The 27,886-nt window shown below is 53.5% G+C and overlaps 2 protein-coding genes across 3 annotated transcripts in view; one reads left to right on the top strand and one right to left on the bottom strand.

The window, feature by feature from the left end:
* Positions 1-27,615, top strand: part of MARK4 (microtubule affinity regulating kinase 4) — a 33,396-nt gene extending 5,781 nt beyond the window's left edge. The window contains exons 3-18 of one of the 2 annotated variants that reach the window (XM_072828706.1): positions 1,679-1,732; positions 1,837-1,885; positions 2,600-2,665; positions 2,742-2,812; positions 3,892-3,948; positions 6,414-6,650; positions 9,283-9,402; positions 9,850-9,949; positions 11,138-11,247; positions 11,354-11,513; positions 15,197-15,414; positions 17,641-17,744; positions 20,031-20,309; positions 20,466-20,545; positions 21,428-21,472; positions 22,858-23,068. In XM_072828706.1, coding sequence (XP_072684807.1) covers positions 1,679-1,732; positions 1,837-1,885; positions 2,600-2,665; positions 2,742-2,812; positions 3,892-3,948; positions 6,414-6,650; positions 9,283-9,402; positions 9,850-9,949; positions 11,138-11,247; positions 11,354-11,513; positions 15,197-15,414; positions 17,641-17,744; positions 20,031-20,309; positions 20,466-20,545; positions 21,428-21,472; positions 22,858-22,922 — 1,815 coding nt within the window. In that variant the 3' untranslated portion in view covers positions 22,923-23,068. Of the gene's footprint in view, positions 1-1,678; positions 1,733-1,836; positions 1,886-2,599; positions 2,666-2,741; positions 2,813-3,891; positions 3,949-6,413; positions 6,651-9,282; positions 9,403-9,849; positions 9,950-11,137; positions 11,248-11,353; positions 11,514-15,196; positions 15,415-17,640; positions 17,745-20,030; positions 20,310-20,465; positions 20,546-21,427; positions 21,473-22,857 lie in introns of both variants that reach the window. The other variant, XM_072828638.1, reaches the window with a different exon arrangement.
* CKM (creatine kinase, M-type) overlaps positions 27,091-27,886 on the bottom strand; it is a 9,033-nt gene continuing 8,237 nt past the window's right edge. Inside the window, exon 8 of the mRNA XM_072829317.1 lies at positions 27,091-27,612. Within this exon, the coding sequence (XP_072685418.1) occupies positions 27,434-27,612 (179 nt within the window). The 3' untranslated portion in view covers positions 27,091-27,433. The remainder of the gene's footprint in view (positions 27,613-27,886) is intronic.

Below are 27,886 nucleotides of genomic sequence, written 5' to 3'. Positions count from 1 at the left end.
GGCCCCTATGGTTTTATGGGCGTATTCCACCAAACGTTCCAATTTTATGCCAGTACTTCCAGAGACTAAGGAAAGAGGGTTCCACTGCCCAGCTGATTTTAAATGCTACCTGGACGATGACCAATATGTCAAAACTAGATACGAATGCAATTTTGGGCCGGTCATACATGGGAACATAGGTACAAAAATCTGAAGCAAGATATTAGTAAAGAGACCCAGCACATCAGTGAAAGAAAGCCATGTGATGACAAAGCTGGGTTCATCCCAGGAATGCACAGTTCTTTTCAAATTGACAATTTATTCATGTACTTCAGCACATTCACAGATTCAAGGAGAGAAACCATATGATCGTCTCAATACTGGCATAAAAAATGCTTGACAAAATTAAAAACCTGTTCGCGAGGATATGAGGAACGCTAACAGACCCTCTCCTGCACGAAGAACGTGTCATTCCCTTTGTGTGGAACTTGAACATGATTCCAGGGGCTTCCTAGAGGACCAGCTTCTAAGGAAACAGGGCCTCCCAAGTGAAGGATTCTGTAATCCAGGGAATCTGGGGGTGACTGGGGGTCGCCCCCAAAACCTCTGGGAAAGCTGTAGACCTAGGGCTGAGTCAAGACTTTAAACAGCCCCTCATTACTGAAAAATTTCTGCGGCTCTGCCCCAAAGTGCGATTCAAAATAAAAACTTAAACCATGCCGCAAGACAAACAGAGAGGAGAGTTCATGAACTTTCTGATTGTTCCCGCATGGTGACTGCCTCACAGCTCTTTTAAAACTAGGGGCGGCTGGCTCAATTGGAAGAGCATGTGGCTCTTCATCTTGGGGTCTGAAGTTCAAGCCCCACGTTGGCTGTAGAAATTACTTAAAAAAAATTGGGGCACCTGGGTGGTTCAGTGATTGAGCATGTGCCTTCGGCTCAGGTCGGGGCCCCGGGGTCCTGGGTTCGAGTCCGAGTCCCACATCGGGCTCCCCACAGGGAGCCTGCTTCTCCTTCTGCCTGTGTCTCTGCCTCGTTCTCTGTGTCTCTCATGAATAAATGAAATATTTTTTTAATAAATCTTTTTAAAAATTTTTAAAAATTAAATATAATCAATAAATTCTATTTTCTTAAGTATTCAAGAAGTAAACTTGATCAGGCTACATATGTTAAAATCCCAGCCCAGGAACTTACTAGCCATGGAACCCTGGCCAACTGACTTAACAGCTCTGTGCCTCAGTTTCCCAGTTTGTAAAATGGGGATAATACTAGCACTATTGTGAGGATTGAAAGAGTTCTCCCTTGTAAAGCACCCAGACTGAGGCCAGGTGGGTGACTCCTCGGAAAATGTTAGCTATGGTTATTATTTATTGTTTCACAGTTCACATGTTCAAAACAAAGGAGATGTGCTGGGCGAATGGTCTGAGGGCTCTCACAGAGGGGCCCCCCTGAAAGGTCTCAGTCACTGTCCCACACATTCACACAGGCCTTTGGAGCAGTCCCACCCAGGCCACGCTGCAGGATAAGGGATATTTCCCTATAGAAGTCAGCGAGCACTGAACACAGTGGGAACAGTATATGCAAAGGTCCTGAGGCCCTGATGGAGGGCTTTCTGTGAGGGGGGCAATCTGGGTTGGGGATCCTTCCCCAACTCAAGCCCTTGGCACCTTGATCTTTTATGCCTTCCTTCTACCTCCAGGTCGCCATCAAGATCATTGACAAAACCCAGCTGAACCCCAGCAGCCTGCAGAAAGTGAGGCTTCGGGAGAGGGAGCAAGGTGGGGCCAAGGTGGGGAAGAGGGTCACTGAAACCGCCCACCCTCATCTTTCTCTTTCTTCTTTTCTGGCCATGCCCAGCTGTTCCGAGAAGTCCGCATCATGAAGGGCCTAAACCACCCCAACATCGGTGAGGAGGGGAAGAGTGTGGGCTCAGAGACTACCAAGTGGGGCACTCAGCAGAGGAGAGAGCTGGGGGATAGAAGAACCGGCAGCTTTAACAGTTAGAAAGACCTGTTTTCTCTTAGCTGTATATCGCTGCTCACTGGCTGTGTGACCTTGGGCAAGTCACTTAACCTCTCTGAGCCTCTGTTTCCTCCTCTGGAGTGGGGCTGATAAGAGGGCCTACTTCAAGGTCATCATGGGGGTTGGATAAGATCGAGCATTCGAAACCCTCCATTTAGAGCTAAGGTGGGGGGCAGCTGGTCTGATGACTGTCATCAGGAGCAAGCACTGTCATTGTTATGAGGCAGGGGGGAGACGGGGATCTTTATGTAGAGAAGCCGGATGTGGCCACAGCATTTATCCATCCGTAGGTTTGTTCACTCGGGAAGTGTTTATTGAGTGGCCGCTTTATGCCAGATGCTGGGGACATCTGGCCTCTGGCATAAGCAGGGAAGAAAGCAGACACAAATCTCAGCCTCACAGAGCCGACTTTCTTGTGAGAGAGAAAGTAGGAAAGGTGGTGACGTAGGGCTGAGGATTTTGAAAAATCTTGCCATCCGTAGGGAGCCATTGAACAGTCTGGAATAAGGGGTGTTCTGCACACGCAGAGTTAGAATGTGGGTGGAGCTGGGGGGGGGTCTTTTCCCCACATAACCCTGCTCTCCCCGGATCCTTGCAGTGAAGCTCTTCGAAGTGATCGAGACGGAGAAGACGCTGTACCTGGTGATGGAATACGCAAGTGCCGGTGAGGCTTCCCTCCCCGCCCTGCCCCCTGCGCCCCCCACACCCCTTGCTCACCCCACTTGGCATCTACCCTGCAGGAGAAGTGTTTGACTACCTCGTGTCCCACGGCCGCATGAAGGAGAAGGAAGCTCGAGCCAAGTTCCGACAGGTGAGGGGGGCAGGGTTGGGGGCGGCACCTCCATCCCCAGGTGGGAGGAGGGCCTGGGTGCTCGGGGGAGGGGGGGGTCTGTGCTGTCCAGTGACCTAGGGGCTTAAGTCTGGGTGGGAGTGAAGATGGAGAGCTGGGTGTCTGTGAGCATGCAGATGCCCAGGTGTGAGAGGCTGCCCTGATGCAGGTGTGAGGGTGTCCGGACAGGTGGGTGCAAGGGCAGGCCCATGTGTAGGAGTGGGGCTCGGGCGCGTGGGGGCCAGGGTACTGGAGCGTGTGAGCACAGCAGTGCGGATGAGGCATGTGGGAAGTAGGTATGTGGGTGCCCAGATACAGATGTGCAGTGTAGATGTGCATATGGCAGGGGCACCTGGGTGGCTCAGTGGTTGAGCATCTGCCTACAGCTCAGATCATGATCTCGGGGTCCTGGGATTGAGCTCCGAGGAGTCTGCTTTTCCCTCTCTCCCTGCTCGTCGTCTCTCTCTCTCAAATAAATACATAAATAAAATCTTAAAAAAAAAAAAAAAAAAAAGCATATGGCAGCCCCAGTGTATGTGTGAGGAGCCCCAGGTGTGGGCATGTAAGTTTGTTGGGAAGAGGGTATGCAGGTGTGTGGGTGCCCAGGTGTGTGGGTACGGGGGCATGTTAAGGGGCGTGAAGGTCTGCTGGGTGAAGGGATTTGAGCCAGGGGGCTGGTCCGAGACTGTCCAGATGCCCTGGTTGGCCGTACTGGGTGTGTGGGGGCCGAGTGTCTGTCTATAGCTGCATGGTGTCCTTATGCATGTTTCCAGATGTGCAAGTCGGGAGGGGACTAGTTGTGATGTTCTGGTTCTGGTGCCCCTGCTGGGAGGGTGTGCAGATGTCTGAGGGTGTCCAAGTGTCTGAGTGTACATGTGTGTCTGTGTGGGTCCCCGCTGTCATGGAATCAGAGCATCAGGCCCCAGCATCTCGGCCTGTGCCTAGGGGAGGCCTGGGGCTCTGGGGCTCTGGGGCTCTGTTGTGAGTAGGTTCCTGGGGTCTGAGAGAGGCCAAGGGCTTTGGGTCCACAAGTGACTGAGCTTCTCTTCTCTCCCCTCCAGATTGTATCGGCTGTGCACTACTGTCACCAGAAAAACATCGTGCACAGGGATCTGAAGGTGAGCCCCCCGACTTCAGCCCACAGACCACCCACCCACACTTGTCCCCAGTCCCACCTCCAGCAGCCCTGGGGATCCCCTAGGGCCTCCATATTCCCCTTCTTTCCTTCCAATCCTCCTCCCTCAGCATCCAGGGCCCCTTGACTCTTTCCCAAGCTCTGGTGGCCAAGGAAGGCCAGCAGATGGGGGAGCAGGTAGGGAGGTGGGGGAAGGAGGGGAGAATTGAAAGAAAGAAACAAAATGTCCCAGGACATCCCACACGAGTACGTGTGTGCTGAGCAAGGACACAGGACACCATAAAGGGCTCACCCACTCTCAGAGCCTCTGGAGCCTTGGCATCTCTCAGGAACCTTCAAGAACTAAGGTTTTAGAGCTACAGGGTCACATGACCTCTGGGCCTTAGAATCACAGGCATCTCTGAACTTGAGAAGGAAGGATTTTTGAGAGAGAGAGAGCCCCTGAAGCAAACCCCAGCCAGCCTGGACCCCTGCTCCACACCCCCCACCCAGAGAGAACCACCTGTCTCAGGGCTTCTCGTCCCAGACCGGAGAGAGAAACCCATGTCCTGCTCAATCAAGTCGTCTTTTTTTTTTTTTTTTTTTTTAAGATTTTATTTATTCATGAGAGACACAAAGAGAGAGGCAGAGACATAGGCAGAAGGAGAAGCAGGCTTCCTGCAGGGAGCCCAGTGCGGGACTTGATCCTGGGACCCCGGGATCACCCCCTGCAAAGGCAGACGCTCAACCACTGAGCCACCCAGGTGCCCCTCAAATTGAGTTGTCTTGACTCTCATTTCTTGAGCACCTCCTGTGTGTGAGGCGCTCTGCTTTACGGAAGGTCTTCTCAAGGTTATCTAGAGTGAAGGACCAGGTTTAATATTTTCAATTCCCAGTCCGCTGTGATACACGCTTTTGTGAAGTACAGTAAAGATGAAGTGAACAACAACAAAAAAGATATCCAAAACGCAAGACCAATTTTTAAAAACTATTATTATTAGATTCAGAAAAGCCATAAAAATCAACTGTCAAATTGCTGTAGAAGTTTCTAGACTCTCTGCCTTGTCTATACCCACCCTCTGAGAAAGCCCCTTGGGGCTTGGGAGTCTGCCGTCACCTGGAGGAGGCACGCCCCCTGGTGGAGGGTTCTGGAAGTGGCTGGAAGGAGTTTAGGGGATCTGATTTAGGGCACCCCAGAGGGGGCCAGCCCAGGCTGGACTGTGGAGCCTCAAACACCGGGAAGGGAAGTGTCACCCCTGAGCAAGAGTGAGATGCCATTACACTGAGGTTGGGGGAAACTCTCTGAAACATGTGTCTTTGTTGGTTCTCTGCCCCGTTGGGTTGTAGGTGGGAGGGATGGTATCCAAATCAACCAGGAGGTAGGGAGACCGTGAGGAAGCCGTAGGTGCCGGTGGCCTGGCTGCAGAGAGGCAATGGCTGGGACAGGCCAGACGTAGACAGTACTTTGAAAAGTGGGTATGTATACCCAGATCTTCAAGAGGCAGGAAGCTGGAGACTTCTTCCACGCTCCAGCCATGAGGAGGCCAGGGCCCCCAAAGTTTTTCTTTTTTTTAAGGTTTTACACAGAGAGGGATCCCTGGGTGGCGCAGCGGTTTGGCGCCTGCCTTTGGCCCCGGGCGCGATCCTGGAGACCCGGGATCGAATCCCAGGTCGTGCTCCCGGTGCATGGAGCCTGCTTCTCCCTCTGCCTATGTCTCTGCCTCTCTCTCTCTCTCTGTGTGTGACTATCATAAATAAATAAAAATTAAAAAAAAAAGATTTTACAGAGAGAGAGAGAGAGAGAGAGAGGCAGAGACACAGGCAGAGGAAGAGCCAGGCTCCCTGCAGGGAGTCCAATGCAGGACTCAATCCCAGGACCCCAGGATCACATCCTGAGCCAAAGGCAGATGCTCAACCGCTTAGCCACCCAGGCATCCCGAGGCCAGGCCTCCTTTGGAGCCTGGTTGGGCCACTTTCTTGCTGTGGGCATGAGGTGGTCTCCCTAAGGCTCAGTTTCCTCGCTCATGAAATGGCGTTTATAAAAATGTTTAAAAATATTACTTTTTTTTTTTTCATTTTTATGAATCTTGAGCAGCCAGTGCTCGTGTTTTCTTTTCCTGCTCAGAAAACAGAGGTTCAAGAAAGGGGCAGGAGATTGTCTGAGAACCCCCAGCTCTGCAGACCACATGGCATAATAATGGCCAATGTTATATATGGTCCTTGCTGGATAACGAAAGATTGTTCTAGGCCTTTTAGGATTCACTTAATTCTCAAATGGCCTCATGAGGTAGAAGCTATGATTATCCTCTTCTATGGATGAGAAAACCGAGGCCCAGACAGATAAAGTCACTGCCCAAGGTCGCATAGAGAGTGGGGGACCGGGCCACAGTCAGTATAGGTCCATGGGGGGGCAGCTCCAGAGCCTGTGTTCCTGTCCACCACACACACCCACCTCCTACCCTCTCCCAGGCCGAGAACCTGTTGCTGGATGCCGAGGCCAACATCAAGATCGCTGACTTTGGCTTCAGCAACGAGTTTACTCTGGGCTCGAAGTTGGACACGTTCTGTGGGAGCCCCCCGTATGCTGCGCCAGAGCTGTTCCAGGGCAAGAAGTATGATGGGCCAGAGGTGGACATCTGGAGCCTCGGCGTCATCCTGTACACCCTCGTCAGCGGCTCCCTGCCCTTCGATGGGCACAACCTCAAGGTGCTGGGTGGGGCTGGCATGGAGCTCTTCATCTCCCGGGGTGGGTCTCTCTGCACCCCCCTGCAAACGGGGCCCCCCAACCTCTCTCCCTACACCTGCTTTGTAGAGGGCCAGAGGGACAGGGCTGGCCTGAGGTCATATAGCAAGACAGGCGGCGGGGGTGGGGAGGCAGGACCCAGGTCCCCATGGTCAGTCGCATGGCCAGCCCAAGTGGATCGGGCTGTGTTGGGGTCCAGTACCCAGGCTTTGCAGCCCAGGCTTGGGTTCAAATCCCAGCTCATTCCCTCTTTCAATCAGTAAATATTTATTACCTGCCATCAGGCGCAGGGGGGTGTCAGGTTCTGTTCTAGGTTTTGCAGATACAGTATGAACAAAAGAGACAAAAATCTCTGCCTTCCAACATGCCAGCCCATGGGTTGAGTTGACCCCAGAGAACACGCTAAGTGGGAAAAGCCAATCACAAAAGGCCACCCATTGTGTGATTCCATTTCTATGAAATGTCCAGAACAAGCAAATCCAGAGAGATGGGAAGCAGATGAGTGGTTGCCACAGGCTGGGGGCAGTTGGAGAACAGGCTTTCTTCAGAGAGGGAGGGGGGCGAAAATGTTCTAGAACTGACCCATGAGGTCTACAAAACTCAGTGAACCTACTGAAAACCTTTTGCATGGGGCGGCACTTCAAACGGAAAAATCCCTGCCCTCCCGGGAAAGAGCAGAGCTGGGCCGAAAACAAAATAGATAAGCAAAATGTGTATCATGTCAGATACTGGCCAGTGCTGGGGGTGGGGGTGGGGTGGGGACACGGAACGGGTGGGAAGTGTGCACTGAGTGGCAGGGTCCCATGGGGTTCTCCTCTTTGACCTTTTTATCGGGAAACATCGCCTATAGTAGGGTCACAGGACGAGAACGAACGACCCGTGGTGGGGCCTTTTGGGAGATGCTCTGGTCACTAGTGTGGGGACACTCTGGCCCTATCAGTCTGTCCCAGCACATCGTTACTGTTCCTGTGGGGGTTAGTGGCAGCCACGATGTCCCTCTGTCCCTAGAGTCCAGAGTAAGTGCTACTTCAATATTAGGAGGGAGAACCCCTTCTATGCAGAGGCCTCAGCTGAGCGGCCTTGTAGCTGAGGTGGGGTGTGCTAAGTGCTCACTATCACTGAATAATCTCTCTGAGCCCCAAGCATGAAGCCAAGAGACCTTTTCAGAGGGCCACGCCGGCGTTCACTTGCCCCAGGCCCTTGTCACCTGCTCTCCTGGCTTCCCCACCAGGGCCCCCGAAACCTTTCTGGGCAAAGGAAGACAGGCAGCTGGGGGCAGGTTGCCTCTCTGTCATTTCCTTGTAAGTGCCTGGGCACATACCCTCTTTCTGAACCAGTTTCCCCACCTGTAAGATGGGGCCATTAAGAGCATCCACTTGGAGCCAAACTGGGTGTCTAAAGCCCACCTCTGGGACCTGGCATCTGGCCAGGCCGTTACACTTGGGATCCGCACCGGTGGAGGTGTCGATGGCCTAGTGGCTGCTTCTCACTACCTGGTAACAGAGGCAGGGTGGTGCGGTGGTTATACAGCACAGGCTCTGGAGCCGGACTGCCTGCGTTTCAGCCCCGGCCCTGCCATTTTTCTGGCTGCACGCCCCTAGCACAGGTGACTTACCCTCTCTGGGCCTCAGTTTCCTTGTTGAAAGATGGGCATCATAGCCTGCATCACAGCTCTGTTGTGAGCACAGATGTACCTTACATAAAGACTCAGAACACTGCCCGGGCCCTGGGTGAGTGCTCTGCTCCGAAAGTGATACTCATTATTATTAAATATTCACGACCCTTCGGGTTGGGCTGCTCTGTGGACCCAGGAGGCTCCCGGGCACATGCCTCTTCTAGCCCTTTTAGGAGAATGCTGGGAAGGGAACTCCCAGGCCAGTCCCCAGTCCCCACCCAGAGCAGAGCTTCACCCGGAGACTCCCCCGCACCCACATCACCTGTCCCCCTCCATTTCCTGAGGGTGGAGGGGCTCTCTCTGGTCCGCCATGCCATGGCGAGTGGAATTTATTTTCTCTGTCTTGGCAGGACACCTCATAAAAGGCCCTTTACAAAAAAAACAAAAAAAAGTCTGCATGTAAATCAGTTCTCATTCTTTGAGACTGCCAGGGTCTCGGGCATGCCTAGGGGATGGGGGATCCGAGGGTGGGAGCCGGGTGGGCAGGATCCCCCACACACCCCGCTCTTCCCCCTCCATAAACCTAATACTGAAGTAGCACTTACTCTGGGCCACACACGTGCTGGGCACTTGACTTAAACTTACTGACACCCCGGCCTGTGAAGTGGGTGCTGTGAGCGCTGGGTACAGAGGAGGAGACTAAGACCCCGGATGCTGACTTGCCTCTGACCGGGCCTTGTAGAAGTCACTTGCCCTGCGAGATTTCCTCTGAATGAAGGTTCATATAGGGCTCCCATTCTACAGATGGGGAATTGTGGTCAGGAGGGAGGGGTGGGGTTTTGCCACCTGTTTGCTTCTGTGAAGGGATTGGGAGAAAGATGAGCGTGTGTGCTGTGTGTGTGTGTGTGTGTGTGTGTGTGTATCTGTGATGGGTGGGGAAGTGGGGTGGACCCCGCCTCCAGTAACCCCATCCCCCCCAGGAGCTGCGGGAGCGAGTCCTCAGAGGGAAGTACCGGGTCCCTTTCTACATGTCAACAGACTGTGAGAGCATCCTGCGGAGATTTTTGGTGCTGAACCCAGCTAAACGCTGTACTCTCGAGGTAAGCCCCAGCCCCACACCCCTCACATTGCAGCCTTCTTGCCCTCATTTTTCCTCTCCTGTGTCCCATCTGCTTATGATCCCAGCTGGGAGGGGGAGGGAAGCCAGGCAGCCCCAGGGAAAAGGCTCCTAGGCCCGTCTCAACGCCACCCCCAAACAGCTTCGCCCACTCCCCGCCATGCCAGTAATTAGCTAATGAGCTCCTAGGCTGATTACAGGGTGCTGGGGACCCAGATGATGCGGAGGAGGGAGGTGACATCGGGAGGCTCCGGCAGGGGCACTAGGGGTATGGGTGAGGAGGCGCCAGCTCTCAGGAAGCCCTCGATTCTGGGGGGTTAGGTCTTGGAAGTGGGGGGCAGGGCGGGCGGCCCTACATGGGCCTTATTTTCCTCAATTGCTTCTGACACCTGTCTTCCCCCTTCCTGATCCTGCCCCCCAATCCCTGCAGCAAATCATGAAAGACAAATGGATCAACATTGGCTATGAGGGTGAGGAGCTGAAGCCATACACGGAGCCCGAAGAGGATTTCGGGGACACCAAGCGAATTGGTGAGGGTCAGGGAGAGCAGTGCCCTAGCTGCTCAGTGCCACGGAGCCAGGGGTTATAGGAGGTTCCCAGCACCTGCCCCTCCGGTTAGCGCATGAGAGAAATTTGCAAGGCAATTAGGGAGAGCGGAGAAGTCTAGGCTCTCACCCTTGTGCTGCCACTTTTCTAGCTGTGTGACCCTGGGCAAGTGGCTTCTCCTCTCAGTACTTCTATTTCCTCATCCGTAAAACGGGACAATCGTAGAACCTATCATAGGGTTGTGAATATATTAAATGAGTTAATCTATGTAAAATGTTTTGATAATTAAGACACAAAAGGAAATCATAGATCACGTCCAGAAGTGTTTGGGCCTAAGTCATTGGTAAAGCACACGTTTGGGGCAAATCCCCATGTGGACATGTGCCTCACCCACCAACCCTTTGGTCCCAGATCCTCCAGCCTGGAACCCTTGAACTCTTTGCTCCCCAAGGCATTAGCCCTGAAAGAGCCCCTTAGGAACTATCCAGTAACCCTCCAAGGCCACCATTAGAGCTGGCTGCATTGATCGGGACTGTCGTGGTTGTACATAAGAGAAAATCCAAGCTGTTCGGGCTTATGCCAATAATAATAATAGGCTGGACCATTTGAAACTAGGTGAAAACTTGTTAATGTCAGCAATTTTATATGGTTATAACCTCACAGTCATCACTGATTCATTCACAGAACTATAAAGGCCAGGGTATGTGGGCTTCAGGCACAGCTGGATTCAGGTGCTCAGAGACAGTCGTTGGGAATCTTAGTGGTGGCTTCTCTCCCAGGCAGCTCTGGCCACAGGAACACGCTGGCAACTACATATCCTAGTGGCCTGGACATCCCAACAAGAAGAGGAGCCACTTCCCTAAATGTTCCGATAGAAGCTCTAGGCTGGTGCCCATTGGCTACCCCTGAACCAATCAGTGTGGCCTTGGGGATGGAATACTCTATTTGATCAGACCTGGGTTATATACCTGCCCATGGGGCTCAGTGCGGGCAGGAGTCAGCCAGGTGATCTGAGCTGGAAAGAGATCTTGCAAGGAAATCAGGGTGCTGCTGGTAGAAAAGAGGAATGGATACTAAAGAGGCCAAAGAGCAGGCATTGCTATATGACACAGAAACGAGTGGAAGGGAAGGGTCTGGAGAGATTGAACCTCCTCTCCATCCCCCTCTCCCAGAGGTGATGGTGGGTATGGGCTACACGCGGGAAGAAATCAAAGAGGCCTTGACCAGCCAGAAGTACAACGAAGTGACCGCCACCTACCTCCTGCTGGGCAGGAAGACTGAGGTCAGAAGGCGCCAGGGGCATTTGGGATGCGCGATGCCTGGGGTGGAGGGACTTCTGGGGCAGAGGGGATGGAGGCTGAGCCTCCTCATCTGTCATCCTCCTGCAGGAGGGTGGGGACCGGGGCACCCCGGGGCTGGCCCTGGCACGGGTGCGGGCGCCCAGCGACACCACCAATGGAACAGGCTCCAGCAAAGGCACCAGCCACAGCAAAGGACAGCGGAGTTCCTCCTCCACCTACCACCGCCAGCGCAGGCATAGCGACTTCTGTGAGTATGGCCCCCACATGCCTTCACACGCCATCCTGGGCCCCGAGGCTTCAGACCTGCCTTACATTGGGGTTGTCTGGCTGACAGGCAATGGAAACCTCTGCTCGAGCCAGCTGCAGAGAAGGGAGGAATTTTGCATAAAGATGCAGAGACATTATAGGGGACCTGGAGGTGGGAACACACAGGATCAGGAAGGGATTAGAAACTGGAAGAGCAGCCAGAGCAGATGCTGTTTCTTGCTTCCTCTCTATTCCCCTGGTTTTCCCTTTCTCTTACTTATTTCATGTTATCTTTTTCCCAATCTCTCTGTGTTAGAGACCAGCCCAAATGATAGCTGGAATCCCTTTGGTCCACTTATCAGGGATAGAGCACTCACGTCAGGGTCCACTTGGGATTAAGCCACTGTGATCAGGACACGTTGCACAAAGTGGCTGCTGAGAGCCTGCCCTCTGGCTCTCCTCCACACTGAAATGTGGAGAGGCCCTTCCTAGTGGAAAGGGGCTGGGCAGACACCTAGTTGTACCCCACATTCTGTAACTGAAAGAGATCTCATCACCCACAGAAAACAGACCCCATCACCACCACCACAGATGAGGCATGGAAACGTCCAAGAGGTCTCTCACCCACACCCTCCTCAAAGGTGAACCCTCCCACCTATTCTTGCAATAGCTCTTTTGAGATATAACTCATATACCGTATAATTCACCCATGCAAAGTGGACGATTCAATGGTATTAGTATTTTCAGAGTTGTGCAGCCATTACCACAACTCAGTTTAGCACATTTTCATCACCCCAGGAAGAAACTCCACAAGCCCTAGATAGCCATCGACCTCCAAACCCCCATCTACCACCACCCCAGCCCCTGACAACCTCCAGTCTATTCCCTATCTCTACAGATTCCCCTATTCTGGACATTTCGTGTAAGAGCAATCATACAAGCTGTGGCCTTCTGCGTCTGGCTTCTTTCACTCAGGATAACACTTTCATCCACGTTTAAGCATGAACGAGCACTTCGTCCCTTTTAATGGCCCAGTAATATTCCATTCCGTGGGTCTATCACATGTGGTTTTTCCATTCATCAACTGATGGACATTGTGTTGATTTCACCTTTTGGCGATTGTGGATCATGCGCCATGAACGTTCGAGTACAACGTTCTGTATGGCCGCATGTGTTCGTTTCTCTTGGGCGGGTACCTAGGAATGGACCGGGTCACTTGGTAACGCTGTGTTTAGCAGTGGGAGGAACTGCCAGCGTGGTCTCCAACTCTCCCTGACTTTGCAGCCCTGCTTCACAATGCTTAACTCTGGGACAGGCACTAGCATGGGGAGGGGGGTGTTGGGGAAACTCAAGCCTCTGTCCTGAGCAGGAAGTGTGGGATCTGGATGATCAAGCCATTCCCCTTCCCTGGATTTCCTTTTTCCACCTATAAAATGGCCAGATTGGCACAGAAAGTCGCTAAGAAACTTATGACTCTAACATCCTCTGGTTCTAGCATGGTAATCTTAACACCCACGTGGAAACCTTCTGGGTTCCAAAGGTTCTCAGGGGATTGTCGATGGGTGCCCTGTGTCCGTCACTGCAGAACTTGTTGTGCTTCTGGGACCTTGGAGCATTGAGGTTCCTGGGGACTTAATATGTAGAAGTTTCGACAGTTCAAAGGGCAGTTCAGCCCCATGAATGCATTTAAACCCACTGGCTCTAGAACTACAATTTCCTAAGATGTTCCAAGGTACCAGATTTGGTTTTGTTTTTTGTTTTTTGTTTTTTGTTTTTTTAGATTTTATATATTTCTTCAGAGAGACACAGAGAGGCAGAGTCATTGGCAGAGGGAGAAGCAGGATCCATGCAGGGAGCCTGATGCGGAACTTGATCCCAGGACCCCGGGATCATGACCTGAGCTATAGGCAGACACTCAACCACTGAGCCACCCAGGCATCCCTTGAGCATCCGATTCTTTTTTTTTTTTAATATACTTTAATATAACGCCTGATTTTATTTTTTTAAAGATTTTATTTATTCATGAGAGACCAGAGAGAGAGAAAGAGATTGGCAGAGACACAGGCAGAGGGAGAAGCAGGCTCCCTGCAGGGAGCCTGACATGGGACTTGATCCCGGGTCTCAAGGATCAGGCCCTGGGCTGAAGGCGGCGCTAAATCACTGAGCCACCCCGGCTGCCCGAGCATCCGATTCTTTTTTTTTTTTTTTTTTTTTAAGATTTTATTTATGTATTCATGAGAGACACAGAGAGAGAGAGAGACAGAGACACAGGCAGAGGGAGAAGCAGGCTCCATGCAGGGAGCCCGATGTGGGACTCGATCCTCGGTCTCGAGGATCACGCCCTGGGCTGAAGGCGGTGCTAAACCCCTGGGCCACCCAGGCTGCCCCCAAGCATCCGATTCTTGATTGCAGCTCAGATCATGAGATTGAGCCCTGCCTTGGGCTCCATGCTCAGTGAGGAGTCTGCTTGAGATTCTCTTTTTCCCTCTACCCCTCCTCCCCCCGCAAAAATAAAGTTAAAAAAAAAAAAAGAGAGACATAAAGATACATGAATACAATACTAACATATTCACATACCATAAGGTAATATTCTCTTTTTTAGATCTTTAAATAAAAGATTTTATTTATTTATTCATGAGAGACACAGAGAGAAAGGCAGAGACATAGGCAGAGGGAGAAGCAGGCTCCATGCAGAGAGCCTGATGTGGGACTTGATCCCGGGACTCCAGGATCATACCATGAGCCAAAAGCAGATGCTCAACCGCTGAGCCACCCAGCCGTCCCAATATTCTCACCCTTTTTTTTTTTTTAAGATTTTGTTTATTTATTCATGAGAGACACAGAGAGAAAGAGAGGCAGAGACACAGGTAGAGGGAGAAGCAGGCTCCTCGCAGGGAGCCCGACGTGGGACTCGATCCCAGGTCTCCAGGATCAGGCCCTGGGCTGAAGGCGGCGCTAAACCGCTGAGCCACCTGGGCTGCCTATATTCTCACCTTTTAAGACAAATGAGAGCCTTTTAAGATGTTCACGCATAAGCAAGTAGATAAATAGAAATGTAGAGATCTACACATTTTCCTTTCTACAAATGACAGCACGCCTTGGACCACAGGCCCTGCCTTTTCTGCTCTGCAGTCTTAAAGATCATAAGATACATAAGCAGCTTCCTCCTCATAGCTGTAGAGTATTTCATCGTATAGAAATAGCTTAATTTCATTTAGCCATTCCTCTCCTAAAGGGGTACCTAGGCTGCTCTCAGTCTTTTGGCCTTAAAAACAAATCATGATGAGGAGTGCCTAGGTGGCTCAGTCAGTTAAGTGTCCGACTTTGGCTTAGGTCATGATCCTGGGGTCCTGGGATCGGGCCCCATGTTGAGCTACACACTCAGCGTGGAGTCTGGTTCTCCCTCTCCCTCTGCCCCTCCTGTTCATGCTCCCCTCCCACCCAATAAATAAAATCTTTAAAAAAAAAAAAAACCAATGCAGTGAATAACCTGCTCATGCATCATGTCATTTACATGGAGTTGGGGGTCAGGGTGCACATTTGTCATTTGGACAGATAGGGTCAGTATGGCTCACACTGGAGCTTGCAGCCTATGTGAGGAATTCTGAGGTTCTCAGGATCACTCAGAGTAGGCTCTGGCTCTTCCAGGTGACGCGAGCCCTAACTGTCCCCTCCCTCCACCAGGTGGCCCATCCCCCGCACCCCTACACCCCAAGCGCAGCCCAACCAGCACCGGGGACGCGGAGCTGAAGGAGGAGCGACTGCCAGGCCGGAAGGCGAGCTGCAGTGCTGCCGGAAGCGGGAGCCGGGGGCTGCCCCCCTCCAGCCCCATGGTCAGCAGCGCCCACAACCCCAACAAGGCAGAGATCCCAGAGCGGCGGAAGGACAGCACGAGCACCCCTGTGAGTGGCCAGGGCTGGGGGTCTGACCGCCTGGCTCACATTTTGCAGACCCTGCTGTTCCCCGTCCTGTTCCCCAGACTGCCACACAGCACTCCTTGTTCTCTTTGTTCATTCGTTCATCCCTTAGACATCTGAGTGCTCTCTCTGCCTGAGCCTGCGCTGGATGCTAGCGTATAAATTAGCATTCGGTGTCAGAAAGAAGCACTCCACTTGCTTTAGGCAGGAGGGGGATTTCAAACAGGGAAGGAAGTACTTACAAAGTTGAAGGAAGGGCTTAGTGCAGCAGGCAGTGGGTTCAACCCCACAGGAATGACACATCAGCACAGCAGAACTGACCCGCCAAGGGAACTGCCACCGCCGGGGCAGACCGTAGCATGGTTGAATTCCAGAACACGCGGTCATGACTGTAATTCAAGGCTCAGAAACATTTCTCTACCAGAAGGGCCCACGATGCCAGGAAGTCTAAAAAGAGGGACTGGGGCCTTTCTGAGCCAGAGCCTCACCTCATGACCTTGCCCATGTAAGCAGAAGGCAAAGGGGACAGGAAGGTGACTGCCACCCCATTGCCATCTTCCAGATCTTCCGGAATGCAAGGGTGGGCAGAACCTGTTCATACATGGATCCCAAGCTGCAGTGGAGTCTGGGGAATGTAGTACTTGACCCTCCTGTTCTGCAGCATCTCAGAACAGTAGGTTGAGGAAGGAAAGCAGCCTCCCCATCAGAGACAAGAGTGGAGGCAGGTCATAAGCAAGCGGTCAGTCCTCTGAGGCCACACAGGCCAGAGCTTGAGTTGCATTGGCAAGCTGTGTGACCCCCTTCCTGAGCCTGTCTTCCACCCTGTGAAATGGGTGCATTAGGGGACTTGGATTGTTGTCAGGCTCTCATAAGACATAAACTAACCTCCCACAGTGTCCAGCTCAGTAAGCCCTCAATATATGAAGGCTCTGGTTGTTGTTAAATTAAACCCATACCTAAAAAGATAGAAAAAAGGTGCACCTGTGTGGCTCAGTGGTTGATCGTCTGCCTTTGGCTCAGGTCGTGGTGCCAGAGCTCTGGTTTCAAGTCCCACATCAGACTTCCCTCAGGGAACCTGCTTCTCCCTCTGCCTATGTCTCTGCCTCTCTCTGTGTGTCTCTCATAAATAAATAAAATCGTAAAAAAAAAAAAAATAGAAAAAGAACAGCATATAAGCCCCCTCCAAAAAAAAAAAAAAGTAAAAGGAAGGAAATAACAGAAGTCAATAAGGGAACAAGCAGCTATATGCTAGAGAAACCCACCAAAGCTGCAATCCAGTTCTTAGGAAGAGTAAAAAAATCACTGGGCCCCACGAATTACTAATATTGGGGATGAAAAGGAAAACTCTGTCCCAATGCAAAAAGACAGAAGGTATCAGGAACCACCTTATGCCAATAAGTGTGACCTCTTAGATGAAATGGACAGATGTCTTTCAAATCACAAGTGGCTCAAGAAAAAACAAAATCCGAACAGTCTTATATTCTTGTTCAAGAACTGGAATCCATAGCTTAAAACTTTCCCAGAAAGAAAATTCCTGACTCTAAGTGGAATTGTGCCAAACACTGAAGGAAGGAATAACACCAACCTTAAAGAAACTCCCAGAGGATAGGAAATGAGGGATCACTTCCAGCACATTCGGGGAGGCAGCCTCCACCTGCGCTCCCTGACCTGAGAGAGTTCGCAGTCCAGAGCAGGGTAGGGACGGATAAAGGGGGACAGATATTGACAATACAGAGTGATCAAGGTGGCGGGTGGGGACCCCAAGAAGGCAGCTGACTCAGCCAGATATATTATGAAAGATACATAGGTGGGAGTCAAGGGGAAAGGTGGGAGGAATATCCAAGTAGGGGGGCCGGGCGTGCAAAGGCCAGGAGGAGACACCAAGTGTGCCATGAATAAGTATGCTGCGAAAAGCTTGACGTGGCTGAACTGTACCCAGGTGGGACAGAGCTGGGAGAAGAGTGGGTGAGGCTGCCCCCCCCAGGCACCGCCCCTGACCCGTTCTTCCTCAGCACCCCTGTCTCAGCCCCATGACTCTTAGCCTGTGCTGCCCGGATGCCTCGTTACCTTCCCTTTTCTCCTGGAGTAAACCATCATCTACTCAGCCTTGGCCCCTGCCTTGATTATAATGAGGGAGGCCCGGGAGGATAAGTGGGGAGTTAAGGGGTGTCCCTTCACCCCCTCACTTCCTCCTGGCCTTGTCTCCCACAGAACAACCTCCCTCCCAGTATGATGACCCGCAGAAACACCTACGTTTGCACAGAACGCCCTGGGGCTGAGCGCCCGTCCCTGTTGCCAAATGGCAAAGAGAATAGGTACGGAGAGGGGGCAGTAGTGGGGAGCGGGGTGTAGGGGAGCGGGGCCCTCCTTTATAGAAGATGATAACTGTTGTGGGGAGGGGGGCACCATGGGGAATGGGGAGTGTGTGTCTGCCCTTCCCTTGGCTGAATCTACCCATCTCCTACCCATCCCACCACTGCCGACCCCCGTGATAATCTTCCCCTCTTAATTAATTAGTCATCGGCCCCAAGAAAGCAGTCTGCCCTGTTCTCCGCCTACGAGCCTTGGGAAACTGAGTTGATTTTTTTTTTTTTTGAATGATCAATTTTTAGAACTTGAGAGAAGCCCCAGAATGTCACAGCTTCAACATCCTCTTGTTGGCTGGTTTTCAAACTAGCTTTCCTGAGTCTGTTCGGTCTCTCTCAGCTGGCAGGGGAGGGAAACCAGTGCAGACTGGCTGGAGCATAAAAGGGGGATGAATTAGGGGTGCCCGGCTGGCTCCAAAGGTAGAGCATGTGACTCTTGATCTCAGGGTCATGGGTTCAAGCACCACGTTGGGTCGTTGGGTGTGGCGCCTACTTAGAAAAAAGGCACAGGGGATGAATTAGTTCACATCATGATTCAAGTTCAGGAGTGGGGCAGGCTTCAAGATAATGACACTCGCACCCACTAGGAGTCCTGGTGGGGTCTAGGGAACACTTGATCAACACGGGTTACTGCTGGGTGGGGACAGGATATGGAGTGGTTGAGAGCAGTGCTTCTGTGGCTACTAAGTTCTGAGGTCAAATCTTGCCTCTGCACTCTGCTAGCAGGATGACCTTTGGCAAGTCTCTGAGCCTCTGTTTCCTCCTCTGTAAGATGGGGCTGATGTTCTCTGCCTCTAGGCCCTGTTAGAGGGATCCAGTGGAGATCAGGTGCGTCCTGTACCTGGCACGAGGTCCATGACGTAGAAGGCATTCATTGAGTGAGTGCTTATTTCACGGTCATTAAATAAAAACAGTAGTGAGTATTCATCAAGCAGGAACTGTATGCCAGGCCTTAGTTCACTGGCTGAATGCCCCTAACAACTCTGTGAGGTAGATCCTGGTACCTCCATTTTACAGCTAAGGAAATGAGGCACAGAGAGGTTAGGTAACTTGTGCAAGGCCACACAGCTGGCAAATCAAGGAGCAGAGATTCCAGACTGATTCCAGCGTATTTGTAAACACTATAATGCATAGCCTTCCAGCTCTGGTCAAGAGACGGTGTATTAGTTAGATTGTAGATCAAAAAGAAACCAAGGTACAGTGGCTTAAGTGAGAAGGAGGTGTAGTCCTCTCCAATAGAGCCTTCCAGAGGTAGGCAGGCAGGCAGGGTCCTCCAAGGACCCAGATTGAGTCTGCCAAACTCAACCTGAAGCTCCAGCTCTGGCACCGAGGCCACTGCACCAGCTGCCACCATTTCTCAACCAGCAAGAAGGATGGAAAGAATGGAGCGCAAGCTGCATTCTTTTTAGAGGCCTGACCCAGAAATGGGACAAAATACTTCTGTTTGTATCCCATTGGCCAGAGAATAGTCATGTGACCTGCCCTAACGGCAAGGGAGCTGGGAAATGTAGTCTCTGGCCAGGTGGCCGTGTGCACGGCTCATACGCTCAGAAGTTTGGTTACTAAAAGTAAAACGAGGAGGACAGATTCCGAAGGAGAGGTAGTGGCATCTGCCGCCGTCAGGGTTCCCTCTTTGAGATCCAGGCTGGTCCTGGAGTCCTCCGAAGGATAGGAATTGTAGATTTGGCCCCGCCTGTCAGGACTGGGAGGGTCTGGAGGAGGGTCCTGGGACGCAGGAGCCACCACTGCCCACACAACACCTTGAGACAATTAGGAAGAGTCTTTTCTTACCTGTCAAAAAATCATTGTAATGAGAAGTCCCTTTGATGTTCACATCTATTCCTGTCCCAAGTTTGAATAATGAAAGTTCAGATAGCAAAGTATTTGCAAAGTTGCTTTGGTTCCTGGGGTTTGGATGGCAAATGGCAAGAGATTCATCAAAAAATGTATTTGAACCGATTCAACTGCTGAGTTCAGAGAGAGAAGAATTAGGATACATTTGGGGTATGTAGGGTTTGAAGAAAGGACAGTTTAAAGGACAGCCGACTTAGGAAGAAAGAAGAGTCAGTAAAATAGCTAGGGTTGTATAGTACACAGCCTGCCCAGCTGTACGTGGCAGCCTTGTCTCTGAGAACTAGGTTTTTTACTGTGATCTCAAGACAGTAAAGAATCAGAGGACCTGGGGCCTTGGCCAGCCTCAAGGCCCCACTCTGACTTGTCCCTTTCTGCCCACAGCTCGGGTACCCCACGGGTGCCCCCCGCCTCTCCCTCTAGTCACAGCCTGGCTCCCCCATCGGGGGAGCGGAGCCGCCTGGCACGCGGTTCCACCATCCGCAGCACCTTCCACGGTGGCCAGGTCCGGGACCGGAGGGCAGGGGGCGGGGGAGGCGGGGGTGTGCAGAATGGGCCCCCCGCCTCTCCCACGCTGGCCCACGAGGCCACCCCCCTGCCCACTGGGCGGCCCCGCCCCACCACCAACCTCTTCACCAAGCTGACCTCCAAACTGACCAGAAGGTGAGTCCCATGGGATGTGGGGGGCAGGGGTGGGGTGGGGGGCAATGGGGCCTAACCTGTCTTCTGCTCTGCTCTGCCTCCTGTACCCCCACATCATTTCCTCCTCCTCTATCTCCTCCTCCTCCGTCACCCCTCACCTCCCCCCTCACACTACAGGGTTACCCTCGATCCCTCTAAACGGCAGAACTCTAACCGCTGCGTTTCGGGCGCCTCTCTGCCCCAGGGATCCAAGATCAGTAAGTCCCGTCCAGCCTCTGCTGTCCCTGGCTCTGCCTCCCTGTCTGCATGTCCGACCTGAGTGTAGGGGGCCGGGGGGGGGGGGGGGCGTGTGCACGCGGGAGGAGGACTGGTTGTGGGGTCTGGCTGTCCATGTGCTGTTAATAAGCAGTAGTCTGGCCTCGGGAGCCAGACCTTTGAGGTTCAGACCCCAGCTCTGCTGAGTGACCTTGGGCAAGTCATTCAACCTCTCTGGGCCTCGCCTTCCTCTTCTGTAAGATGGAGATAGCAATAACAGTGCCTTCCTCCTAGAGTTGTCATGTGGACTAAATGAGATGATATATGGACTGAGCTTAGAATATTGCCTTGGACAATGATTTATGTTTATTCACCAAGCGCCTATTGTGTGCCTGGCACTCTCTTAAACCCTGGAATAGAGTGAACAGAATGTGTAAAATCCCAGCCCAGGGAGAGCTGATATTCTCCTCGGAGATCCAGACAGCGTACAGAGAAGAAAAATAGAGCAGGGAAGGGAGGTACAGTTTTAAATGGAACAGGCCTCACTAAGGAGGTGCCATTTGAGCAAAGCCCGAAGGAGGGGTGCGTGTGTGTGTCCGTGTCCTTCTATATGTAGGTGCCTGTCTCTGCCCACCCCCTTTCTCTTTCGCCTTCCAAATTCTTCAGTATCTCTCCTCTGACCTCCACTAACCCTTTCAGAATGGGTTCCCGTGCTAGGCATGGAGAGGGAGTTCGAATCCTGACTCCCAGCCCAGCTCCAGCCAGCAGGGAGGGACTGGGACCAGGGCTGAGGCAGGGGCTGCCCAGAGTCCTGGAGGCAGTGGGTTGGGGGAGGGGACGCCAGAGGTGCAGATCAGACACCCTGCTCCCCTTCCCCCCTCTAGGGTCACAGACGAACCTGAGAGAATCGGGGGACCTGAGGTCACAAGGTGAGTGCATGTGCCTACCCCTCTGCCTGCCACACCAGCCCCTCCCCCTTTGTGTGCCTCAGATCCCACTTGTGTCCACACCACCCCATCCACCACCCCCATACCTTCAGATGGGACCTAAGCCTCATCCTCCAAGCCAGCTTTTTGAACTCACCCTCGGACCCTCCTTCTTCTGCCCGCTTATCTTTATTTATTTTTTAAGACTGTATTTTATTTATTCACGAGAGACACAAAGCAAGAGGCAGAGAGGGAGCCCAATGTGGGACTCGATCCCAGGACCCCGGGATCACGCCCTGAGCCAAAGTCAGATGTTCAACCACTGAGCCCCCCAGGCACCCCTCTGCGTGTTCCTCTCGTGCCTCACCCCCCCCATCCGTGAACACCATCCCTTGACCATCCTAACGTCCAGCCTCTTCCACGTATGACCACACACCTCCCCCCGTCATCCAACGAAGCACCACTGTTGCCAACAGCTCAGGCACAGGTTACCTGTACAGCCCCAGATGATAAATAGTTGAGGCTTCAAGGGCCAGGTAATCTCTGTCTTGCCGTTTTGGGTCCGCCATAGTCTGTCGTGCAGAAGCAGCCACAGTCAGTACAAAAACCAAGGGGCGCCGTGGGATTCCCTTAACACTGCTTTACAAAAGCAGGCGGCCCTGTCCCTCCACAACCTGCTTCAGTTCCACACGACCCCCTGTAAAGCTCCCTATGCAAATAAAGGACCTCCCCACCAGTTCCAAAGGTCCCAGGACTGACTCTCATTGGCTGGAACTGAGTCACATGTCCACCCCTCAACCAACGCCTGTGGCCAGAAGGGTGGCATACTCTGATTGGTAGGACCCGGTCAAGCACTCCTCTTTGAACCAATCACAGCAGGCAGGGGGGCGGAATGCTCTCACTGGCCAGAACTCAGTCTCGTGCTCAGCTTGGGGCTGAGGCTTAGTGCCCCCAGCCTCAGCCAGGAGCACGAGGTGTGCAATGCTTCCCAAGAGGAGCACCCTCGGCCCTTCAGGCCGGACATTCGTTTGTTGTCCGGGGCCCTCTCACACACCGCAGAACCTGTGTCCTCCCTGAGCGTGCCCAGCAGCACCCCCATCCCAAGATAGTGCAATAATCAAAAAGCCCCCAGAAATTTCCAGCTGCCCCGTGGGAGGAGGCGATGGGAGGAGGTTGCACGCGTCGCCTCCACTCCCTTCCAGGAATTTAGAGACCCGGGGGGGCACTGGGAGATGGAGGCTCCAGCTGGCGGTCGGTGTGTACAGCCGAGCCTGTCGCTGTCCCCGGGTGAGAGGGCGGCGCGGAGTCCGTCCGGGTGGGAGCCGCGGGGCACCGTTCTCTCCGCTCCCCCGCCCGCCGCCTTTGACCGCTGCGTGTTCTCGCCCCAGTTGCCATCTACCTTGGGATCAAACGGAAACCGCCCCCCGGCTACTCCGATTCCCCTGGAGTGTGAAGCTGACCAGCTCGCGCCCGCCCGAGGCCCTGATGGCGGCCCTGCGCCAGGCCACCGCGGCCGCCCGCTGCCGCTGCCGCCAGCCACAGCCGTTCCTGCTGGCCTGCCTGCACGGGGGTGCGGGCGGGCCCGAGCCCCTGTCCCACTTCGAAGTGGAGGTCTGCCAGCTGCCCCGGCCCGGCCTGCGGGGAGTGCTGTTCCGCCGCGTGGCCGGCACCGCCCTGGCCTTCCGCACCCTCGTCACCCGCATCTCCAACGACCTCGAGCTCTGAGCCACCACGGCCCGGGTCCCCTCCCCTTCCTCCCCCTCGTCCCCTTCACCTCTGCCACCCGGGGGAGAGGGGTCAGGGAGGGGAGTCTCCCCTCTGTCATCACCTCGGTTCCCGAGAATCCGATGTGGGGACAGAGATGGTCCGCCCTGTGGCCCAATCTCCATGGGCCCTGGGCATGGGAGAAGCGGGAGGGGGCTGAGCAGGGGGAGCTGGCACCTTCCTGGAGCCTCCAGCTGGTCCTGTCCCCCCTCCCCCTGTGGGGAGGGGCACCCGAAAAGACTTTGGGGGCCGGGCAGGGGCAGAAAGGGAAACTGAGGAACCTCTTCCATCCCGCCCCATCCCCCCACCCCCAGCAGCTCAAGAATTAGGCCTTGGGCAGGGGTAGGAAAGGTTGCTGAGCCTAAAGACTGGAGAATGGAGGGGGGGGCTGGAAGTGGGGGAGGGGTCAGAGAGGCAGATTCCTTCCCCTCCCCACCCCTCCCCTCACGCTGGAACCCCCCCTTCCTGCCCCAGGCTGGCGCGGGGCACTTTGTACAAACCTTGTAAATACCCCCACCCCCTCCCCTCTGCAGAGATCTCTCGAGGAGCTGCCGCCGTCACCTCCGGTTTTTAAGTTATTACACCCCCCCTCCTGTCAGCCCCCTCACCTGCAGCCTGTCGCCCAATAAACTTAGGAGAGTCCCCCTCCCCCACGCTGACCCCAGGCTGTTCCTTCCCTGCCCTCACCTACGAGTGAGACGAGGAGGAGGCAGTGTGTGACTTTGGGCCAATGGTTCCTCCTTTCTGAGCCTCAATTTTCTCAGCTGCAGAATGGGCCTAGTGGGGGTGTGAGGGTCAAGGATGATGATGGTGGAGGGCAGGACAGAACTCGGCCTCATCCACGAGGCCCCCAGTTCCTATATCGGTCCCCCATTCATTCACTCACGTGCCCACCCACATGTTATAGCGGACTCTAAGCCACTTCTTACACCAGTAGTACATTTATTCAATAAACAGTCATTGACCTGTGCCTACTCCATGCCAGGCCCGGTGCTGGACACGGAGACACAAGGAGCCCCTGTCTGTGGGGGATGTGGGTTCTGACACAAAACACTGGAGAAACTGTTGCACTGGGGAGTCCAGAAGAGAACGGGAGGGAAGTTGGGGAAATGATGCTGGAGTTGGGCTTTGAAGGATGAGTAGGAGTTGACCGGGTGTTGGGTATGCCCTGGGCAAAAGCCTGGGAGTCAGAGTGCATGACAGACCTTCAGAAAACTGTGGGTAATTTCGATGTGGGTGCTGTGTGGGGGCTGGTGGAGAATTAGCAAGAGAAATGCTGTATTAGGACTAATAATCCATCTACACTTAAGCAAAAAGGTTATTTGGCTTATGTTCCTTAATAGTGTGGGGGTGCCTGACTTCAGGTAAGGCTGAATCCAGGTAGCCGGCCATCTCCTCTTGGCTTTTTTTAGTGTGAATTTAGCAGTTTAATAGTTTCACCCCAGAGTTTCACCTGGCTCTCCCTGATGGCAGAAATGACCCCAGCAGTTCCAACATATCGTCCCTTTGCCTAATTCCCACCCCAGTAAGTTCCTCATTGCGAACTTTTGGCAGAAATCCCAAGATGGACTCTTATTGGCCCAGAGAACACATGACTGTCCCCGAACCAGTCAGTGTTGCTCTGGAGCCACGAGCTCCCTAAGCTGGACTTAGAGGGGAGAGGAAAGCCAAGGGTCCTTAGCCAGAGGAAGGGAATAGAAGCTCAATGAAGCTGAGCAGTAGAGGGTGGGGCTTGTACACACAGGGCCTCATAGGTCAAAGCAAGCTGGGCTTTCATCCAAGGGCACTTAAGAGCCATGGAGAGTTGTATGTGTGGAGGAGGCTTAGTCTGCTGTGCCTCAGTTGCCCACTTGGGGCATGGTAGGGTCAATCCTTGTCTTCTGTTCTTGGGACTTCATAGGAAAGTCGAGTGAGAAATGAAGGGTGATAGAGACTGAGTGGTCAGTGTTGAAAAATTCAGGGTCTGGGGCAGAACTACATTCCTGTCTTATGAGAGGCCAGAACAGGGATCTGCTGAAAAGTGTTTATTGATTCGGAGGTTGGGGAGTGGGAAACAACCAACTCCGTCTGGAAATTTCAATCCTTGCCGGGGGGGGGGGGGGGGGGGGGTTTCCTGTGTGCCCAGCCCTGTGCTGGGGATGTAGTGAGACCAAGGCAGCCCCAGCCCTGCCCTCGTGAGGCTCAGTCCAGTGGAGGAGGCAGCTGCATCAGTGATCAGGCAGGGCAGAGGCTGGGGATAGGCCAAGGGGGTGTCTGTCCCAGCCAGGGAGGGCTTCCTAGAAGAGGAACAGCCCAGCTGCACCTGGGAGAGCTAGACACGGCGGGGAGGGGGTTGGTGTTCTAGGCAGACGGAACAGCTTGTACAATGGCCGAGAGGCAGGGGAACGACAGTACAGCAAATGGCATATAATTTGCAGTGAGTAGAGTCACTGGGAGAGAAGAGGCTGGAGATGTTGGCAGGAGCCTGAAGGACATGGAGAGGGGCCCGGGCTTTCTTCCAAGGACACCGGGGAGTCCTGGCGAGGTTGTGAGCCAGGGAGAGGCAGGGACAGGTTTATGCTGCAAAGGGAGGGAAGGAGACTGGTCAGGAGAGTAGGGAGGAGGTTGAATGGATAGAAGGTGGGGAGAGAAGGGGTGCACTTACGCCTGATGAGTAAAGATAAGCAGGACAGGCACGGTCGCTGCAGGTGCCTGCACTGCAGGTTAGGCTCAGAGGTCCCACTGGCGTGCTTGCCGGTGTGGCCTCGGGTGGGGTAGGGGGTGGAGCTGGGGTTGGTGATGGGCTCTTCATTTGGGAACAGTATTGTAAAGGACACCATGACATCCGACAGGTTTTCTTTCTCTTGTAGCCTTCCTGTTCCATTAATCTCTAGGAACTCTCAGGGACATCCCCTGGCCTGTTTCCCCCTCTACAACAGAGTACATTTCTTGATCTCTAAGGGCCCTTTCGCGGTGTGACTTCAGGTTTGAAAAAGTCCCTCTTCCAGGTCCCTGGGGCTCTGTCTTCCACTTACTCTGCCTCACATTTCCTTCTGAAACTTTTGTCTGTTTTTGAGGCCACCACGCTGCTGTTGCTGATGGAGGCCTCAGCATATTGGGTCGAGTAGAGGTGATTGATGTGGCCAAAACCCGGAACGTGTTCAGATGTCTCCTGATTTCTATTACCTGCCCCTCCCACCGCCCCACCCCCCTTCCTGGGACTCCCCAAAACTAGATCCCTCAAGATGTCATGGGGATGCTGTGAGCCAAGCCCTAGTCCGAAGGAGGAAAGAGCATGGGCAAAGATGTTAAGGTGGGAATTGCAGGGTGTAAGGAGCAGGAGTGTATAGAAGAATAACGGGGAAAGAACTGGAAAGATGAGCCTTCAGTGAATGGTGCACATTTAAGTCTGATCTTGAAGAATCGCAAATAATAGGAGTGCCTTCTAGGAGGTGAGGGAAACTATGGGAGGTTCTTGAGCACAGAAGGGGAAATTCAGAGGCGTGGTAACAGCTATAGAGGGATGAAGTGAGATCACACAGGAGGCCAGTGAAAAATACAATGAAGTGTATGTGATGAGATGCACGGTAGGTCTCAAACTGGAGACCCGCGGGCCAAGTTCACGTCTCAGGCATTTTGTTTGGCTTACATTTCCCCATCATGCGGACCCTGTGCTTGAGATCTGAGCATGCGTGATTAGGAGCTGAGGTTGGAAGGGGCCACACGTCCCTGGGTCTCGGATTCCTCATAGAACCTTAGAAGTTTTGCATTAGACTGGACACTAAACTTTGCCAGGGAGGGCAAGCCACTTCGAGGTCACACAGCAGCCGAGGGCAAACGTCCCTCCTCCTCTTGCTCAGTAACTGTCGCACAAGAGCTAGGGCCACCATTGCTTTTATTTGTTGCTTTGGGTGTAGAAAAAGCATGAGCTCCAGATGTGTTGGAGAGCTCCCCGCGACCCCGAGCTCCTGGTGGTGGCCGGAGCTCCGGGGCAAGGAGAGGAAGGTGTGAGGGAGGTTTTACATTGGCCAAACAGAACTCAGAGGCCGAAGCCCATTGGTCGGAACTCTGGTTGGACCTGGAATTCCGAGATGGGTGAAAAGAGCCCCCAGGTGGCCCACCCCCCTGTGGGCGGAGCTGCGGGAAAGGGGCGGGCCTCTGAGGGGCCGAGTCCTCCCATTGGCTGGGGCTCCAGCAGGCGGCGGCGGGAGGGCTGGACGCCTATTTCTGGGCGGGGATCATGTCGTCGATGGACTGGCCTTTTTCCAGCTTCTTCTCCATCTCCACCATGAGCTTCACACCGTCCACCACCAGCTGCACCTGTTCTACTTCGGATGAGCCCAGTCGATCGGCGTTGGATATGTCGAACACTGAGCCCACAGCAGCTGTGTCCACACCACCTGCAGGAGCAGGGGGCAGGGGCATAAGGAGGGAGCAGAGATGCGGAAGCGGGGCCCAGGATGCTGCCCCCCGTGCCAGCTGAGACGGCCGCACGCACTGAGTGCCTACGGTGTGACAGGTTACGGCATTCAGAGTCTCCTAAATGGCTATTCATAGGTTCACATCTCAGGCTAATTTAGGTACCTCACACCTCAACCATTCAACATGAAAATACAGCGTGGTGGCTGTGTGAGCTCTGGGGCCAGGCTGCCTGGGGTTGAATCCTGACCATCC

The sequence above is a fragment of the Canis lupus genome, chromosome 1 (genome assembly GCF_048164855.1).
Source record: "Canis lupus baileyi chromosome 1, mCanLup2.hap1, whole genome shotgun sequence".
Classification (NCBI taxonomy): Eukaryota; Metazoa; Chordata; class Mammalia; order Carnivora; family Canidae; genus Canis; species Canis lupus.
This window is presented reverse-complemented; position numbering and strand designations above follow the sequence as displayed.